This window comes from Phoxinus phoxinus (genome assembly GCF_949152265.1).
Source record: "Phoxinus phoxinus genome assembly, chromosome: 13".
NCBI classification, from domain to species: Eukaryota; Metazoa; Chordata; class Actinopteri; order Cypriniformes; family Leuciscidae; genus Phoxinus; species Phoxinus phoxinus.
Window position 1 is genome coordinate 7,643,557 of NC_136888.1, and position 21,607 is coordinate 7,665,163.

Consider the following 21,607-nt stretch of genomic DNA (forward strand, 5'->3'; position numbering starts at 1 on the left):
ACTTATAAAAGGCAGACATGGTAACACTGGAACCCACTACTGCAGAAAGACATGGGAGACATTTTTACATTTTCAGTATCCGATTGCTACCAAAGCCGCTACTTTCAACATCATCCAAAAAAAACAAGAATTTAGTTTGAAATACACTTTGTGAAAGTCAATATTAAATGAATCAACATTGACATACATAACTATACAAGAGTTGCCAAATTATTTCCGCATTTGCATTGATTGAGGTCCTTTTTAGGTTTTTGGAACCTATAAGCAAATCAATAGCTGTGCTACTGTGTATTATTGGTTAGATTTATGCAGTGGTATAGTTTGCAACTAAAGCCACACACCCTTATTATATCGGTGTTCAGTGTTCTTCTGGCATTCTTGATTAACTGATGTAGAAAAATTAACAAAGAAAAGGTTCGGCCAGCTTTTTCTGTACAATGCTAAAATGTGTTCCTTTGGCTTAAATACAATATTGCCACAGATGCATTGTTCTGTAAACCATGTTGCCACTGCAGCCGCTGGGGGAGATTGGTTTACCAAAGTGAAAACCATTGTCTGGAGAGTTTTGTGGCGTTCATGAAAATTAGTATTAGTAGTGTTCAATTGTGAATGTTTGTCTAGAATGTTTTACTCTAAGGATAAAGAATGATGTATGCTGTAATGGATGCAGTTATAGCTGACAAGGTTTCTGTCATGAACCTATGTGTCAACTAACTCTCATTACAGTATTAGTACACTGTCTGCTTAATATCGGCTAACTATTTATTGTGATGGTCCTCCAACAGACATTCTTCTGACTAGAAGTAACTTTGCAACATGTCAACTTATTCTAACAGTCTACTAATACTCTACTAACAATCTAATGAGAGTTAGTAGAGATGTAGGTGCAATGTTACATAGTCAACAGAATGTGTTAAAGAGACCATACAAATCAAGTGAAGTCAACACTATTTATTTAATTTAGAATTTAATGTGTTAAGATAATTATTGAATTCTAAAAAATCATTAAATATTTTGTTTCAGAATTTACACCCACCTCCACCCCTTCACCTCCTAGCATCTTCATAACAGAGCAGTGGATTCTGTATAATAACTATGTACGTAATCATTGTATCTCTTTATGTAACATATGCTAAAAAAAACATGAGGTTATAAGGTTTGGGGGTTTTGTGTCTCAAGGATGCATCTCAAGCTGTCTATATGGCAGGTCGAGCACCTTGGAGTCTAAGCCTATCTCCAAATCCAAAGATGTCAATAAATGTCATTCTCCAAGTGGTCCTGACTGAACTGAAGTGATGTAGGCTGTGGACAGTGAAGTGGCTGGTCAAACAATGTTTGATCATACCTGTGCATGCTTGTGTTCATCAGTGTATAAAGCATTAGGTAATATGTGTGATGCTCAAGTGCTCAGCAATTTGTTGCTGAAGTGCCAACTAGCCTCTCCCGATGGAGGATCCCTTTATCACTATACAGATAAAGCATTGTGAAAATTCACGTATCAACCCCGTAGTGATAAAATAAAATAAAATTCTGTATCAATAGGCAGGACAAGTACCGGTAGTTTGTTTAGGCTTGGTTTGTAGGGAATTACAAACATGCGCACATATATTCAAACCAAACACACATAACTATAGAATTAATTCTTGATGCGCACGTGAGCGCCATCAGCGTTTCTCACAGGTTCGCGTTTAAAGTCTGTTTAGAGAGAACGGTGTCGTCTTAGCGGCCTCTAATTTAATAACCAAATTATCCTTTCGACGGAAGTGAATCAATCAAAACTAACTTTAGCTGGAAAATAACATTATTCAAGAACCGCTATAAAGCCAAAACAATCTTTTACCTTAAATTATACGTTTATCACTGTAAAGCAGCTTTGAAACAATCTACATTGTTAAAAGCGCTATATAAATGAAGATGACTTGACTCACAGTTCTGGTAAAGCCCTTCTCAGTTGGAGACTGGCCAATGGTGATTTTTCTCAGAAAACGATCATTTGTGTCCAGCACTGTGATAAAATCCAAAAAAGATTTACATTTCACCTAAATGTGTATATACCATCAAATCCAATAGCAATAGCAAAAATGTTCTAGTTTTATAGATTCAGTTTGATATTCATTTTAGCTTATTCATCTCCTTAGCATAAATTGTAAGAAAAACAGAAACAACTATCGCACCTCGCTGCCATGTGATGGACTCAGGGTCCATGTCCAGCCTGGCGAAGCGTGTGATTTCCTCCTCTGTTAATGTGCTGGGGTCGGTTTTCTTTATGCCTAGTTTCTATGGGTACAAGAACATCAAATATACTAAATTACAGAAAGCATGACAGTTTATATGAGTAAATGTAATGTAAAGATTAGTTTTAGGGTGTGTTCACACTTGTAGTTCGGTTCTCGTGGTTCTTTTGGTATAGACCAATTTTGTCCTGGTTCGCTTTTATGACGTATATATTGCAGCGGACATCCAAAACATTGCTGTGTGCTGGGCTAAATGCGCTGACTGTATGTGCGTATATATGATTGAGGTGACGGGTCGTAAAGATCTTATAAAATGTGTAAAGGAGTCAAAACGGCGGCAGTCACACACAAAAGAAGATCTGCAGCGAGAAGACGCGGTTCTGATGCCTGTGACGAATTGTAATGGGCAACATCGCGACTATGATGAGAAAAAACAGGTATGCTTGAGCATTCGGTCCTTTTTAGGGTTGCATCTTGTGACATCATGTCCTGTTTTGGTTAGTATACATGTCTTCGGTCTGTGTTGCGTTCATATTTTAGTAGAGTTCATTTCAAAGCGTACAGACACCCATCTTTTCAGGGTTCGGATGGCAGCGTCAAATGAACCGCACTAACAGAGCAATCGCACCAGGTGTTTTAAATCCAATCAAACTTTCCAAGTGTGAACACACTCTTAGAGAAAGGGATATGAGAACACACACACAGTTACACACACAGATACACACACAGATACACACACAGATACACACACAGATACACACACAGATACACACACACTTCTTACTTCAAGTCTGTTGATCTGAACTGGGGCAAACTTCCTCTGACCTTCATTCAAGGGTACCAAGCGATTAAAGAGAGCCTAGTGTAGAGATAGAATAATATTTAGCAGTTGATTTGGACAGCACACTTAAAATGCATATCTTCTCAGTTTTTTATTCATCTTAGCACATCCTCACTGTTCCCCACATTAAAGGTCAACATTTAAGGACACAGCCATGATCCCTATTTTGTATAAAAGCAATACAAGAGCTCTGCTTAGAACACCGTCTGTGATAAGGAATCATGGAGATAAATAATTTTGCCACAGTCTTTTGCACTGTTGTGAGTCTGATAATAGGCCAAAAAGGGGAATAAACTTTTAATGCACTTCTATGAATACTGACTGGGCGAGATACTTCAGCGAGGAGAGAAGCAAGAGATTACGTGTAAATCAATGGAATTATTCATGTGACAACTTTTGACCTTTCAAATTATTATATATATTTTTTTACCAGTTTTGAGACTCACTCACAATTGTCATTTGTCCATGATTTTAGTTCTTTAAATTTTTCTTTGCTTCGTCATAACCAGGTTACAGAACTAAACTCCAATTACATAGGCCTAAAATAAATCAATGCTGCTATTGCACTAAAAAGTACATACCATACATGATAGCTGAGTTACTAAAATTAGCTATCCACAGATAAACTCTTCAGGGGTTATGCATGTAGGTTACAGTAAGATACTGTTTGAACAACAGTCATTTTTATTTACTCAATAAAAAGTCATAATAGTGGGTATGTCTAGATGAAATCATTGGAGCATTTCAATCTTTTTTAATTTATAATGAATTTCAATTCAGAGTCATTAAAAGAAAAAAGAAAAAACAGCAAAAAAAAAAAAAGATTAAAATAATAATATTTGTAAATTTCCAAAAATTCTTGAGGTACATTTATTAAAGAAGTAACACTGCATTGTTTCATATATTCTATCATAAACTTTGTCTTATAATCACTCGCAGATTTTTTCATTAGTTTTTTTACTTGTTTTGCCAGTGCAGGAAGACAAAATACACTCAAATTAAAGACATTCTCTGAAAACCAAATATCATATGTGGTGTTGTTTCTGAAGTAAATGTCTCCGGTTTCAACTATTTTTAGATAATTTAACTGGAAAATTAGACAAAAAATGTATTAGTAATTAATTAGATTAAAACATTTGAATCAACTGACAGCACTAATCATTTTCCAACAATCACACCAGAATGTGATTTCCGTGATCAAATAAATGAAAGAAGACAGACCTTATCAGACTGGGTGGCTTCATGAAAGATACGAGCATCAATTGCAGCAGCTACCAGGTTATTGGCTGCTGTGATTGCATGAATGTCACCAGTCAGATGAAGATTGAACTAAGAAGAAAATACCATCACTGAACATGATTTTATACATCTTTATTAATCAATCAAGCAGCTGACAAAAAAAGAAAAAAATACCTCTTCCATGGGAATAACTTGAGAGTAGCCCCCACCAGCAGCACCACCTACAGACATGAGAATTGAGGTAGACATTTCATTTTCCATAGTTGCTCTCACTTCTATGCAAACTGACAAAAAATCATCATGATTGCACAGGAAATTCATTGGCTTTGGCATGTGGTACGTACTATACATCAAATGCTTGGCAAACAACACTTGGTACATTGTTTTTAACCAAACTTCAACAACCTCAGTGGTAACCATTGGTATACGAGTATGTCTTATCAGCATAACTTACCTTTGATGCCAAACGTTGGGCCTTGTGATGGTTGGCGCACAGCTGCAAACGCATTAAGTTTGAGATGAGCCCCGAGTGCTTGAACCAACCCTATTGTAGTTGTGCTCTTTCCTTCACCAAGAGGAGTTGGAGTGATTCTACATTAAACAAAATGTTACTTTCTTGCACAAGTATCAAAATCTCCAATCCAATACATGCCAATAAAACATGAATTTGATTTTCATCTCTTAGAATAACACTTGACAGAGACAGAGAAAAAGATTACCCAGTAACAACCACATATTTGCCATCCGGTTGAGCCTGCAGTCGATCAATTGTTTTCAGTTGGACTTTGGCCTTGGTCCTGCCATAAAGCTCAACCTCATCCGAAAAAAGACCAATTTCCTTAGCAAGACACTCAATGGGTTTAGGTACACAGGAGCGAGAGATGGCAACGTCACTGCATAATGAAAATAAACAAAATTGCTATTAAAATTACAAGAACAAAAAGTAAAATATATTGGAACAACCATTTACTTCAAGAAATCGTTCATATTAAAACCCGCCCCCAAATAAATGCATGCATCATAACAGTAGTCCATATTTTTTCAACCATTCCTATAAAAGTCAATCTCTAATAAAAGGGTAAGTTCACCCAAAAATGAAAATTATAAAAATATTCACCCATAATTTACTCAACCTCAAGCCATCCTAATTGTATATGACTTTCTTCTTTCAGCCAAACACAATCAGAGTTATTCAAAAATATCCTGGCTCATCCAAGCTTTATAATGAGAGTAAATGGTACCTTAGATTTAGAAGCACAAAAAGTGCATCCATCCATCATAAGAGTAATCTATACGCTCCAGGGGGTTAATAAAGGCCTTCTGGAGCAAGGAGATGCGTTTTTGTAAGACAAATATTCATATTTATAACTTCATGAACTAGAATCACTGGCTTCCGGTAACGGCAGTAGGCGAGTCTAGATCCGGCAGAAGAGTGACCTCTGACCTGACGTATGACGAATTGACGAACTCGGAAGCGCGTAGGATAGACAGAGCAAAACAAAACACCGGACACAAATTATAAACGAGAATCTAAAACGACATAAGACAATGATTTTAATTTAGAAAAGTTTTAAAGGGCACCTATTATGGAATTTTGAAATTTACCTTTCATGTAGTGTGTAACATAGATCTAAGTGAACAAAAACATCCTGCAAAGTTTGAAATATGAAAGTGCACCATATATAAAGTTATTTTCTTTCAAAAGTAAGAGTCGACTCGGAGTCATTTTTATGAATCGTTAGAAGACCGAAGCTTTTTCTCTGACTAGATGACGTCAACTTGTCAAGTTATTTGAATACGATACGCCCACTTATTGCGCTCCAAGGCCAGCAGGGAAAACATCATGGCGACGAGACGCTGTGTTCTGAAGTGCGACTCAAAAGCCAACTTTTTTCATCTGCCCAAGGAGGAGCATTTGAAGACTAAGTGGCTACAATTCATATAACTATACCACAGAAGTATAGTCCGAGCCTTATGCTTTGTTCGCGCCATTTTGAAGACGATTGCTTTACCAACTTAAATGCAATCAAACTTGGATTCGCGAGCCGGCTGATATTGAAGGAAGATTCAGTTCCAAGTGTACTTGCATCAGCTTCCTCCTCCGTATCACAACCTGTAAGTGTTATTAATAAGTGTTGCTTTTATGTTTTATGTAGCATGCTTAATAATTATTTTGTATGTTGTGTAAGCACCGTTTAGCTTCTAGGTCTTCAATGACAATTGTATTGAGATATGTGAAGTGTTTGTCGTTGTTTTCGGAGTTGTCTTAAAGAATAGAGTAATACCTCGTAGTAACGTAACGGCATTTTATTTTTATTTTTTAAACGTTATGTTTATGCATCGGGCTAATGCAAACAAAGACTGATTGTGCTTTTACAATATGAACTCTGGGCTATGCTCGCTAACATTACATTAAATTCTTCATCTTATTGTTAGTTTTTTACTACAAACTACAAAGCAGTGGACTATAATCATTATTATAACACAATTTAATTGATAAAAGCATCATTGTACTCCGTGTTAAACAATAAGTATTATCTCTGTAAACACTGCTGGGTCATCTGACCAATCAACGCAGATTAGCGTCGCGCAAAGGAGGGGTTTGGAAAAATGAGTCGTTGAACGAATCATTTGGGAGTCGGTGAGCAAATCAAGTAAAAATAAATGCATATTATACGACAACAAAAGTGTTTTTTGTCATTGCATGCATGTAAAACTGTTGTTGGGGACTCCCAAAACAACATTAGGAACATTTTAAATGTCATAATAGGTGCCCTTTAAATATGGGATGTTTATTTTTTTACAAAAACGCATCTCTTCACTTTAAAAGGCCTTTATTAACACCCTGGAGCCGTATGGATTAGTTGGTAACACTTTACAATACGGTTCATTAGTTAACATTAGCTTATGTATTAACTAACATTAACTAACAATGAGCAATTCATTTGTTACAGTATTTATTAATGTTTGTTAATATTATTTGCTCATGTTAGTTCACAGTGCATTAACTAATGTTAACAAATACAACCTTTGATTTTAATAACGTATTAGTAAATGATGAAATGAATATTAACTAAGATTAATAAGTAAGAAGAAAAAAAAGAAGTATTGTTCATTCTTAGTTCATGTTAACTAAGGTAGTTAACTACTGAACCTTATTGTAAAGTGTTACCGGTTACTTTTATGATGGATGGATGCACTTTTTGGAGCTCAGGTTCTATTCAATCCCATTATAAAGCTTGAAAGAGCCAGGATATTTTTTTATATAACTCTGACTTTCTTCTTTTAGCCAAACATAGCCATTTTTGGGTGAACTAACCCTTTAATATTCACTCTTATCACTCTTGCTTTTTGCATACACAATCTCACCTTGGAACTGGTCTTTGCAGGTTGAGTTTGGTGTAGTTTATATTCCACTTCCCAGGTTCTTGTGCTTGAAGGAAATGCTTGGCACTCAGAACTGTGTTCTGTGAAATTAAAAGCAAACATTGAATTTTCTAATAACCATAGTACCGTAAATACATGCTACTTCACTTTGTCACAAAAACACAAAAACACACACAATCGTAACAGATGTGATCTCCAGGAATAATGTACCTGCATGAGCATGGCTACAGTCATTGGGCCGACTCCTCCAGGCACAGGCGTAATAAACGCAGCCTGATCTTTGGCTGAATCATAGTGAACGTCTCCAACAAGTCTCTTTCCACTTGGTCTGCTGGTGTCTGAGATAAAATGTAAGTGACTAAGTGACTAATTTTTGAACCATGGATTTCACAAGTTCTCCTAAACTCTAGAGCACATTTCAGACAATCCTCACAATCATTTCGGTGCTTGGAAAAGTAATAATACTAAAGAAGAAAAACCACATAAAAAGCATGTTTTAGAGAAAATGCCCTCTAAAGATTTTAAACAACTTTCAGGCATTTTTTGCACAAAAAAAATAGTTTTACAGTATCTTTCAACATAGTGTACATTTGTTTCATTTTCTTCATTTATAAAAAAAAGATTATAGGAAAGCAACATCCATGCAGCACACTTGTTTTATGTTGCACCAAAGTTGTTGTTTTATTTTGGCGCATGCAAAATATGTATATATATATATATATATATATATAATTGATCATCAATTTAAAATATTCCTGAAAAATTTGACATCACTAATTCATTCATTGAGACCATTTAAACAACTACAGGAAATGCAGAAAAACATCTAACCAAAAAAATTACATATTTGTAAATTAAACTGAAAACATAGTAGACTCCTACCAAAAACTGCATCTGTTACACATACTGACTGTACACACCTGTGATGGTGTTAATACCGCAGTCAATGACCAAAGCACCCTTCTTCAGCCACTCTCCACGAACCATCTCTGGTTTACCAATCCCAGTCACCAGGATGTCTGCCTTTCCCACCTACAACAAAAACCAAACGGTGCACAAACAACAATTATTATGATGATTCAAGCAGTTTGGAAACCCGGAGAAAATGTACAACAGTTAACAAGTGTCTATTAGAATAGAAATGCTATTATATAATATTACACGGCTCTGTGGAATACTTGATTCTGTGCCATCCAGCGGTGTGTTATTCCCAGATAACAACCGCTGAAAACCGATAACACAGGGTCAGAGTTTCTGAAGTGGAACGGGGTTTTTTCCGTAAAAGTTTTGCATTTGAGGAGTTAATAAAATATGAAAACTCTGTAAAACTGTAAATATTTTGTGTACAGTTATTTAATTATGCCATCCAGTGTCCTGGATACTCTCTCGTTTCATACAAACATAGCTGGAAGAGGAAGAAACAAGTACAAAGTTTCTACAGCTTTACGGTTAAACCCCTAATATTCCTGGGGAAAAAACAATAGGGTTCGCAGCATTTTCAGCTTCTCTTTAATTAATCTGTTGCCATATTCATAACCAGACTAATGCAAGCCTCATAAAAATTAAGTTTCAAATGCCACATAAGCGACTTGATGCAGACAAAAGAATTTCCATGAAATTTCCAGGCTCTTTCTAAAATACTTTTTTGCATGTTTTATTTCATAGTTTTGATATTTTAGTATTCTAAAATGTGAATAGTGTGCGCACAGATTTTGATTAGCTAATATCATTTTACTATATTAGAATATAATATAGCAAAAAAACAAAGTGTAAATAAAGCTCCAGAGCTCTTTACCTCAGAGGCCAAGTCTGCAGTCTTTGAATGACAGGTTGTTACAGTGGCATGACTCCACAGGAGAAGGTCGTGCATTGGTGCACCAACAATCTTACTGCGCCCAATTACCACAGCTCTTTTTCCTGCCACAGACACACCTAAACACAAGACATTAAGGAAACGCAAATCATGAATAATCACCATTTAAAATATGTACACTGTTATAATAAAGTTCATTTAAGGTAGATGAATGGTTCAACCAAAAATTATGTCAGCATTTACTCACCTTCATGTCAACCACTTCTGTGGAACACAGAAGGAGATATTTGGAGAAAGACTATTTTTTTTCCAGACAATGAAACTCAATGGCCTCTAATAAGGACTTATCCTAAAATCCTAATATCCAAAAATCCAGTCCATAATCCATTGAACTCCAATCAAAGTCTTCTGAAGCAATATGATAATTTTTTAGGAACAAATTTTAAGTGGTTATTCACTCTCAAGTAAATTTAAATCATTGACTAACTCATATACACAAAGGCCAAATCATGACACGGGTGGCAAACGGGTTTGATATTTTTGACAGGTTGCCACATTTGATTTGGATTTTGTGTACATGAGTCGGATTGAGGATTAATGGATTACTTTTACTCTACCTCTATGTCCTTTCTGGAACTGTTTGACCCCATTAAGTTTCATTGTATGGACAAAAACAGTTGTAGCATACTTCAAGTATCTCCTTTTGTGTTCTGCAGAAGAAAGAAAATCACACGAGTTTGGACCGATTTTGACACAAAAGCTGTACAGACACAAAACTGTATAGACAGAATCTCTAAAGGAATAATCCTCTTTTAACCTCTGTGCAACTATACGTTTATGAAAAATGCATTTATGTTTTTATAAGTGCGCTTTCTCACAGCACCTCAGACTGGGATATTAAAGTTTTTGAGAATTTTGACAAATTTACCAAAAGTCTGAACAATAAACAAAACTTTGACAGATAAATAGAATAGAATATAGAATATACTTTATTGTCCCCTAGGGGAAATTTGTCATGGACTCCAAAGTGCGTAGTGCATAGAAGCAACTGCCATTACAGACAAGAAACAAACAAAAAAAACACACGTTATAAATACTGAACACCAAGTTATTGCACACTTCTCAGGCCTATCTATTACAGATCGTATAAATCTATTTAAAAATTTTGATTTAAAATTTTGATGGAAACTGGTACAAAGGAGTATTTAAAACGGTTCAATTTAGTTTTAGGGATTCTGTATCTTCTGCCAGAAGGCAAGAGCTCATATGGATATGGAGGATGTGAGACGGGTCCAACAATACTCTCCGCGCCTGCCTAAGTACAGACCGCTCGTAGATGGACTGAAGGGAGAGCTTTCCAGTCCTCCCCATCACCTTCATAGCAGTCTGTACCAGGCGCTGCAACTTTGACTTGGACTGTGTGGAGAGATTGCCGAACCACGCCGTCATTCCATACCTGATAATACTCTCCATCACTGCCTGATAAAATAAAAACACGATGCTCTGGCTGACACCAAACACTCTTAGTCTGCGTAAAAAATACAGTCTTTGCTGTAAACGAGAACATACATAATCTGCATGGTCACTCCAGCTTAAGAGGTTGTCTAGGTGGATACCCAGATACCTGTGTGAAGTGACCTGCTTGATCTCCTCTCTATGAATGGACAAGGGAGTATGATCCCCCACCGACCGAGGGTCAAACACCATCTCCTCAGTTTTTTTAATGTTGATGGTGAGATAGTTCTTGTCACACCACCCAACAAATTGTTTAACCTCTGAAAAATACAGTGATAGATCTGAGTTCTGGTGAAGCAGACTAAGAATGGCAGTGTCGTCAGAGAATTTAAAGCTGTGTGTACATAAAAAGGCATCTATATATTTTAAGACTCATTTATACAGTTATAGCAAAACAGTGAGATATTGTAATAGCATATTTAAAAAATAAATAATTGCCATTGAGAAGGTCCTTGTACTAAAAATAATTATTGTCAGGAAAATATTACTATTTCTTAAGTCAAGTCACCTTTATTTATTTAAGCGCTTTTTTACAATACAGATTGTTTCAAAGCAGCTTTACAGTGATAACGGGAAAATAATGCAAGTATGTTTAGGCTGTACAACAGAGCTATAAGAAAATAGTGTCATAGTCCAGCTTAAGTAAGTTCAGTAATGGTTAATTTCTGTTGTAAAAAAAAAAAGTTATTTAGTTTATTTATCTATATAGCTGCTCTGGAGAAAACAGTGATGTCATTGTCCAGGTCCAGCTCAGTTCAGTTCTCATATAATGGTGTCAATGAAAGCTTCACTTGTCAGGCCATTTTAAGGTTGCAAAGGCCGGGACTTCCCTTGCTAAAGAGCATAGAAGCTCAGGCATCGTTCTATTATTAGAGAATATTGACTTAGGGAAGCAGTGCCACTAGACAGTCTATGCAAGTCATATTGCAGGTGCCTTTTTATTGTAGGCAATTCCGCTTATGACGCGATGGACTGTCGTCAGTCAATCAATTGGCAAGTTTGTCACACGTGCTTCAGACACCAGTCACACTGATGCTGTCCCATAGCGTCAAGCCAAAAGCATTGTCTCTTCCCCTTCTCAGGGAACCAAGATTACATTCGAAACATTGTATGTACGTCCTGTTATGTTTGGTGTTGCTAATAATTTCCACTGTGTTCTTATCGAATTTGTATTTGAAATTAATTTCGTGAGGAGAGCTGTTGAAGAAACACTTTAGTCTAAGCTTTACTCTAAGGTGTCCGTCTCACCCGTTTGCTTGATGAGCTCCATACATCCATTAGGAGTACATGGGATAAAACAGTCTCCAAGATCACCACGTGCCAGTTTCCCTGCATTTATACTCGTCAAACTGAAGCAAGCAAACAGACATCAAAACAGCTTTCATTATTTCATGGAGCAGAATACAATTTGTTGAAAGTCACATTAAATCAGAAATATAATTTAATGGCATAATGGTAAAGAATTATATTTTCTATACCCATCAACATCTTTCTCTGGAGCCACAGCATTGATAATCCTTTCTGTATTAATAGTGTGGATGGAGTCGAGGGGCAGCTGGACTATGAGCCCATGAACTTTGGAGTTCTCATTGACTTCAATTACACTGCGCATAACCTTCAAAATGTGTAACAGTTAATCATAAATGACAAAATCAGAAACAATGGTTAATCACTCCTTCAGATGATCTGCCCTACCTCGTTTTCAGTTGCAGTCTGCGGAAGTTTCACATGTACAGCATTGATCCCGATCTAAAAATCAAGACAGTAATAGTAATTAAAATGGTCCTGAACTATATTTCATTCCTACAATTCATTTGATTATTTTACAATGTTCCCTGAAGAAACAATCCACTTATAATTAGGTTTAATTCCATAAAAAGCTGTTTTTTACCCTGTTATTAACACTGCCATTTGCACATTCAGTTTATGTTTCCTTTAAGACTTCAATGTAAATGCCAATTGCTATGATTGCATTGTATCTTTGCATATGAAATAAGTATTATACAAGTGGAACTGTTGAAACTTGAATTATGTGCTTGAAATGTGCAAAGGCTTTACCTCAGCAGCAGCTTTCAGCTTCATGCTGATGTACAAGTTTGAGTCCTCTCTGTCTCCCACCTATAACAGACAAACAATCGACATTTAAATAAGTATACCAAATATAGCTTGAAAAACCTTTAAGAGAATTTATGCATATTTTTTTGTCATTTTTTAGCTTAAGTAATGACTTAGACTTAATTGTCATTCAACTGCACATTCACAATATACAGTTGAGCGAAATTTCATTGCAAGGCTCCGAAAAGAAAAAAAGAAGAAGAAAAAAAAAGACAGTAGAAATATAAGTATGAACAATATAAAAATAGGTCCCACTTTATATTAAGTGGCTTTAAGTACTAAGTACTTACATCGAAAAATAAGTACAATGTACTTATTGTGTTCATGTTTTATTGTAAAACATTTTTGCTGCTATTGAGATGTGATACGGGTATGGTTAGGGACAGGTGTGGTGGTATGGTTAAGTTTAAGGGTGGGTTAAGGTATAAGGGACGGGTCAATAGTGTAGTTACAAATGTTATTTACATTAATATCCGCTGTAATTACATGCAGGTATTTTAAAAATATAAGTACAATGTAAAAACATGTATGTACACAATAAGTCCATTGTATCAAATTATTAATTTCAATGTAAGTACATAGTACTTAAAGCCACTTAATATAAAGTGGGTGGGGCCTAAAACTTTAACAATTATGAAACAATTATGACTAGTGCAAATATCTGTAGTTTTCTTAGTACTGTAATGTACGTTTCCTGCTAGATGAAAAGGATAGGCAACTCCTGGGGGACCACTGTCTCAGATTTTTATTCCACTTCTAATTAAACACATCTTGACCAGTGATTTTCAATCCTGGACCCACAGCACTGCACAATTTGACACTTGATTCACGTCATCAGCTTGTTGAACTGAGAGTGTCAGATACATACAAATACATACATGCGTTTTTGCTTTCTTTCAGGGAACTTTGGAAAGGGAAAGCCTTTTGTAGGGGCGTTCGAAACGAAAATCCACATCTAAATCCCTTTACCAGTGCTTAATTTGTCAATTTGGAGGTCCAACTCGCAAGCTTTTTGAGAAGCGGCTTTATGTGCGTGCTAGAGGTTGACCGATTACCCTGAGCATCCCCCATTTTCTCTCATCCTATGTGGGTTTGGATCGCAGTATCCTCTGGTCGGCCATATGTCTCTTTAATATATAGTAAACTTAATGATAACATTGCAAAGACTTTTTCTATTAAATATATCTAGAATCGTTAATTATACGATTTTTACTTATCTGTCGACTGGGAGAGGGTGTGATCTAATCTCATCTTAACTTCTAAAAACGTCCTCATCGTCTCATCCATTTCAAAGTCATCCATAGAGCATACATAACTCCTTACAAGAGGTTCAAAATTAAACTTCAATCGACCTATAACTACCATATCTGTAACTGTATCATCAGGTACTTTTCTTCACATGGTTTGGGAGTGTCCAATTGTTGTCAACTTTATTTTGTCCTCCTTATTAAAAATTGATGACATAAACCTGGATTAGATATGTATTCTCAATGATGATTCTGACTCCTGTATACATTCCTTACTAAATAAAATGATGTTTGCTGGTTTTACTGCTGCAAAGATGACAATAAAACAGAACTGGTTTACTCCGCATGTGTGCAAAAACATATTGCATTCATAGCCTCTTTAAAATAGTGACTTGTGAATGTACAACAGCACAAATGAACAAGGCTAAACCTAGTACCATTGATGCAGGGCAATTTTATTTCTTCCTACACATTGGATTTATATAAAGGATGACCATATATAGTAGTTTCCCCTTCCCATTTTCTTTCAGATTGTTGATTTATTGATATGTCTGTTGCTCCACCTTCCCTATTTGTTTGTTTGTTTGTTTGTATGAATGTTATTTTGTTATATCTAAAGACAAAAAAAATTAAAATCACTTGAATGTTTAAATTGACAAGTCGTGCATATGATAAACTTCAGTATCTATGCAACACTGGCCCGATTAGGCAAGTTAAAATTGTGTCTCGAAACGCGAGCGAAAGTCTTGTATTGCAGCATGCAACTGGCTACAGACGATAATGGTGATGTGAAGCAATGTACGCATTTTAAAATAGAGAGAGGAAATGATACCGGTTACAAAAAAAAGGTACAAGGTAAAGCACTCTCTCGATGTTTGTGAAATTATGTCTCACATAAAGGTTTGTTTTGATCTGATAATCTGTGTGGATTGATTCGCTCATTAAACCCAAAAACTAATTTTTTGGAGGAATTTCCCACCTTATAAGTGCGAAACCTGCGGGAATGAGTAAAATGATGTGCAATACCCGAGCTGAAATTTAAGCTTTGTATATTATCTATACGTTGCTTGTTATGTATTGAAAATGCGAATATTGGTCAAATCCAATAAATCGTCACCAAAACATGGCATGAATGGGCATGGATGCTGCCCATCCCAGTTCTAACATAAGCAATTATAAGAGGACAGTTTAAACAACTTCAGACTGACTGGAAGTTAATAATTTTTTTATAATTAAATCAGACCAACAAAGTGGCAAAGCACAATTAATTGCCAATAGGGCAAACCTTATTTTTATTCAAAGATTTCTAAGACTATAAATTTGAAAAAAATATCAAACACTAAATAAAATCTAAATAAAACAGCAAAACCACTCTCTTCAAAAAAGAAAGTTGGTCTTATTCCTTTAACCATTGCTCAAGCGCACAATAAAACAACTACCATAATTTTCCCCTGCAGTCAATAATTGTATCCCTTAAAACTCATCTTTGATAAACAAAATTATTATCACATTGAAACGTTTTGTTTTCTCCGTGAAAATATCTTCATGCCTTAACCGTCTGGTGTCTGAGTGTTTTCTGGGCTTTGGGGGTGTTTTGACATGCTCTGACATTTGTGCTTACTTCAGTAACAGTGAATTACTTATAAAAAGTCTGATTGCACTGTATTCAGTATAAACTCTGCTACAATAATATGTGAGCAGCATTTGTGTAAATGTTTGTATTTTTGAGAAAAAAGTATATATATTTTGAAGTCACACATACTACACAACATTTAAATCGGAAACTTGTCACCACTAACCTGTAACACCACAAGGCCGGGTTTGAAATTGGGATGCGTCATCCTCATGCCTTTCACCTCTTCCTTCAACCTCTCTCTGACCTGACTGGAGAAACATAAGGATTCAAAATGAGTTATGCAAGCCATTACGTAACAAAGCAAGCTACACATATACACACACTTATGATATACAGTCAAACCAAAAATTATTCAGACACAAGATATAATTTTATATTTTTTTACTAGTGGGTGCAGGGCACTATAGTTAATTTATGTAAGTGAGGACAGCAAAATAAAGTAAACTGTGACATTACACCCAACTACCAGTGGACTACCAGTACAATTTATAAAAATTTGGGACCAAACCTTATTCAGACACTTTGACCACCATGTTTTGCTCAAGTGTTTTTTCTTTAATTGCTAATGCGACCTTTTTACACCACAGACTGAACAAAATTAAGCATTGCTTGTTATTTGGAATTGGTATTGTGTACGGTACTTAAATTTAACAGCTGAGCTGACAGTTATTATTCAACCTAATTCATTTGTGAGACAGTCTAAGAGAAGGATGGCCAAAACCAGTGTAATATCAACTGATTTGATAACTCTGTCATATTGTATTGCCATTTTCTATATAGCGAATAAACGCTTCACATTAGGTCTTGTGTGATTCTCCCACACACACGATATAGGCTGCTTTTCAATTGTAAGCATCCTAGTAAGAAAGCATATGTCGGTTTCCATGGCATAATGTCAAAGTCCATCTCAATTTGAATGCAGCCTTTGCTTTATGCCCTTGATTTTGTGTATTTTAAAAACTCCAATCCCTCTAATGCCCTCCAATGACCCACAGGGCTCGACATTAAGCCTTGCAATGTGCTTGCCCTTCAGACAAGTAAAAAGGTCATTCACTAGCTCGAGGAAAAAAAATGTACTTGTCCGGAAAGATAAAAGGATAATTATTTAAATGCAATTTATTCTGAAGCATATAATGTTTTATATCAGAATGAATTTACTTAAATCAGCATATTTGTGACATTGCCCCCTTAAATTGATTTCCATGCCATATTTTTAACTGTTATTCCTAAACGTATTAAATGTTTTCAAAACTCAAAACTTCCGAGTTATTCCAAAAACAGCTTTTATTGAAACCAAGGTCAGAAAACGACAGGATCTGAAAAGTGTGGAATTATGACATCATAGTGCCGTGAAAGAAGATCAACGCCTACATTCACAAGTCTCACAGCAGACATGCACCTTCAAAAAGAGAATTTTATTTCTAAATTATGACAATTTTTTTATGTAAAAATCATACCAACACCCCAGGACACTTTATAAAATAATACAATAATCCAGTTCATGACCCCTTTAACTCAAAATCTCATGGGTAATTTTAGGGGTAATAGTAATTTAAAAGTGTTTGAAAGGCAACAGCCTTCCAAAGACAGTAATAAATGGTTAAATTAGTTACTGAGTGATTCCGATAATCAAATAATAATCAATGTGTTTGTCAGGAGTGAGAAAAAAACGTAAAGTTCACCCAAACATTTTGACAATACTACTTACCCTCAAGTTGTTCCAAACCTGTATGAGTTTCTTTGTTCTGTTGAACAAGAGAAAGAATGTATTAAAGAATGTTGGTAATCAAACAATTGATGGTAGCCATTGACTTCCATAGTAGTGAAAAAATACTATGGAAGTCAATGGCTTCCGTAAACTGCCTGGTTACCAATATTCTTCAAAATATCAGAGGAAAGAAGCTCATACAGGTTTGGAACAACTTTAGAGTGAGTGAGTGATGAAAAAAAAAGGTAAACTATCCCTTTAAAAGGAACATGACTTTTGCAGATCCAGATATTAGATTAGTGATGTCTGTTTTCAGTGTGATAGGCACATGATCTCTCTCTCTCTGTGTGTGTGTGTGTGTGTAATTCCACAAACCTGGAAGACATTCAAACATACATAAGCAGTAGCCTATAGGCTGTTTTAGATAGGAACATTTAAAAAATAAAAAAGTAGTAGGGAGAATCAATGAATTATGAATAATTTACTGCTATTGTAAGAATGACATGTAATCAATAAAAAGTAACTGTTGTCTGATTACAAGCATTGTAAAAATGGAATATAATCTAATTAAGTACTTAATTTTTGGTATCGGATTACGTAATCCAGATTATATGTAATCAGTTACTACCCAGCACGGATGAGAACAAAACTTGAACTGAACTGAATTGAATAATGTCAGTCATGTCTTCTGCTTTATAGCTAAATCTTTTTGTCTTTTCTCAAAACTGAAGTTTGCAACACCGAGACCATTATTGAATTGAATCAACATTGAACGGACTCGAGCTGAATAACGACAATATTGTCTTCAATAGAGCAGCTTATAGCTGAATTGAACTTGTTTCACAATAAATTAATTTTATAGTTATTAAACTGAACTGAATTGTGTTGAATGACACTTATCTTGCAACGACTGCTTTACAGCAGAATTTTAACTTCTGTTACTTTCCTGTTATTTATTGTGAAACTGCTTTGAAACTATTTATATTGTATAAATCGCTATAAAAATAAAGGTAACAACTTGTTGCATTAAAAGAGTCAGTTAATACAAAGAATCAGTTAATATTTTTCCTAAATTAATTTCTAATAGTATTTTCGTAGAGGCTGAATAAGGGGGTGAAGGAATTGTGCACAAACCTTTCTGATGTAGCCAGACTTTTAGAGAGACCTGGGGAGCATCTACCAGAATCCTTTAGAGTAGACCACCTCATTCTAGCAATTAATGACCTTGTACGTTTACACGTGCACCAATAATGTAAGAGTAAATACCTAAATGCTGGAAGATGTTAACATGACACATGCAGACTTTTTCACTCCAGTTTACAAGCAATTTTCATTATTCTGATTGTTCACAGCCCAATGCACAGAACATATGATGAACTCACATTCAGTGCCTAGCCAAGTTTTTCCAGTGCACAAGGATTTGTTTGCTGATTCTTTGGTGTGTGGCCTAAAAAGTCTCCATTTCAATGATTTCAACCATCAATATACTGCAATATTTATTTATGTTGTGCAACGTTGTCAACATGAACTCAGTTCCTTCAGCACCCCAAAATGCACATGCTACTGTGGTCAGAGAGGAATAGATGCGGTCAGAGTGTTTACATGCCTGTTTTTGACTTTAATTTCCTATTATCACTGTAAAGCTGCTTTGATACAATCTATATTGTTAAAAGCGCTATATTAAATGAAGGTGACTTGACTTTTTTGTGATTCAAATCTGCATCGTATACACCACGTTATACAATGACTATGGTTGTTAAGATTATGAGCTTAATCGGAATTTGTTCAAAGTATTGTGTTAACATGCCTAAATCTCATTAGACAATCACATTATGAAGGCGGATGTAGACGTAGTCAAGGTTGAGGAGGACTTAAGCCTAGAAAACTCAAAACGACTAGTGTATGATGCCTTTTCATTTGAGAAGCACCCATTGAAGCTGGGTCGTCTTCTTTATGTTTCTGGACCATGCAAAGGCAAATTACATAAAACTGTAATTTTTAATCAAATTAGACCAGATAACTCAAATTATGAATCACTAGCTTTCCATTGTCAAGCAGGGTAAGGAAAGGAGACAATTTTTTTTTTCATTCTTGCTCAATATTAAATTTTTTAAAGACAATGACATCTGAATTTGGCTGCAAGCTTTTAGCTTGAATGCTCACTTTTCAGTTTGAGAAAAACATGTTTATTTTCATTTTGCAACTTAGTGTTCAAATTGTTTAAATTAGCCTACATGTTAAAACTAGTAGAAAATGGCCAATGTAAATTAGTTACACACATTGGATACACCACAGAGTACTCTACAAAGACAGAAGCAATTATATAATGTTGGCTAAATTAAAATTAGCCATAAGGTTAATAAATAAGAAACATTTTGTTAAGTTTAAAAACATTCGTGTGTGCACTGCAAGTTAACGTTAACTAAGTGGCTGATTATTACTGACTGTGCCATTCTTTCAGAGTAATGATGGTCAGATGGAGATCATGTGATGTTTGTTGTCCATACATAAAAGGAATATAAGATCCCTACACCTTTTGAGTGTGTCCTGGTTTACTTAATACTCATTCAGACTTTAATATCATCGATAAAGCGATCAATAAATAACCAACAGTGCATTTCTCAAGAGTTCAGAGTTCAATTCACAAATCCATTAAAACAATCACGAATCTGAGCGGTGTGAAAAAACAAACAAACAGGCACTCTCTCTAAAATATTATTGCTTTCTGATTCACACAAGTACATTAGAACAAAAAACATAAAAATGATTGTAACGTATAGCTTTATCAACGTAACATGAAAAATGTTAGAAAATAGCTTACGCTGAGATCGCTTTTCCGCAGATGTTTTGGGCTGGCATCCTAAGATTTCTAGTTTTCCTTTAAAGTGAGACAAAGTTGTGTGTTGTACAGTTTACGCTGCTAACTGAGAGCACGTGTTGAACTCTTCTTCTACTTCTGTGTGTGTGTCTGACTGTCTGGCGTTACGAAATGAATCCGCCCCTACTTTTGTGAATATCATCAAGTGCGTAAATATACGTCAATGATGTAGGTGTAGCTGTCTGCACCAATCAACTGTCCTCTTTTTTTTCTGCTGAAAGAAGAATGGAACTTTTTCTTTACTATTATTTTTCAATGAACAATATTTATTTATGTATTTAGTTACAAATAAATAGTTAGTTAGTTAGTTAGTTAGTTAGTTAGTTAGTTAGTTAGTTAGTTAGTTAGTTAGTTAGTTAACCAAGCAACAACAACAAAAATTCAGACAGCTATTAAAAAGGCGGAGGAAGGTCTATTGATTAGAATATTAAGATGTCAACAAGTCATGCTATGTAGCCTACTACAATAGTAAAATATGTGACAACTTATGTTATATGACATTTGAAAGGCCACTGGAAAGAGTCAGTGTTTTCAAGTACCTAGGATTATGTTTCGAAAGCATTTTGAGATGTAGGAGGATCATTAACACTCAGAGGGCAACTCAGAGGGCAACTCAGAGGGCAACTCAGAGGGGGGGGGGGGGCATTTGATCTACCAACATTTGATCTACCAAGTGATGATAAGATCAGTTTTTGATTATGCCTGTGTCGAAATGCTTTGTTAACAACAATAAAATGATAAGAGAGAACAAAACAGAGCACTAAGAATTTTTTTCTAGGAGCAGTTAAATCAACACACACACACACACACACACACACACACACACACACACACACACACACACACACACACACACACACACACACACTAGAGCAAAATACTTGTCCTTGGCATATTAAATAAGTTTGAGGAGTTATGATAGAAAAAGCCACACATAGAACCAAAAGGCCTGTCCTTAAAACATTGCCAGAACATAGGATATTATGAGATTAAT

General features: G+C 35.4%; 1 protein-coding gene across 1 annotated transcript in view; it reads right to left on the reverse strand.

The window, feature by feature from the left end:
- The window catches only part of mthfd1b (methylenetetrahydrofolate dehydrogenase (NADP+ dependent) 1b), a 28,735-nt gene extending 7,999 nt beyond the window's left edge, over positions 1-20,736 (reverse strand). Inside the window, exons 1-17 of the mRNA XM_079632224.1 lie at positions 20,557-20,736; positions 16,191-16,275; positions 13,088-13,147; positions 12,725-12,778; positions 12,508-12,644; positions 12,278-12,378; positions 9,497-9,633; positions 8,622-8,733; positions 7,912-8,039; positions 7,684-7,781; positions 5,034-5,207; positions 4,769-4,905; positions 4,489-4,535; positions 4,297-4,404; positions 3,019-3,093; positions 2,175-2,277; positions 1,929-2,005 (exon numbers count right to left, since the gene is read on the reverse strand). Of these exons, the coding sequence (XP_079488350.1) occupies positions 1,929-2,005; positions 2,175-2,277; positions 3,019-3,093; positions 4,297-4,404; positions 4,489-4,535; positions 4,769-4,905; positions 5,034-5,207; positions 7,684-7,781; positions 7,912-8,039; positions 8,622-8,733; positions 9,497-9,633; positions 12,278-12,378; positions 12,508-12,644; positions 12,725-12,778; positions 13,088-13,147; positions 16,191-16,275; positions 20,557-20,594 (1,671 nt within the window). The 5' untranslated portion in view covers positions 20,595-20,736. The remainder of the gene's footprint in view (positions 1-1,928; positions 2,006-2,174; positions 2,278-3,018; positions 3,094-4,296; positions 4,405-4,488; positions 4,536-4,768; positions 4,906-5,033; positions 5,208-7,683; positions 7,782-7,911; positions 8,040-8,621; positions 8,734-9,496; positions 9,634-12,277; positions 12,379-12,507; positions 12,645-12,724; positions 12,779-13,087; positions 13,148-16,190; positions 16,276-20,556) is intronic.
- Between the last annotated feature and the right edge of the window lie 871 nt (positions 20,737-21,607).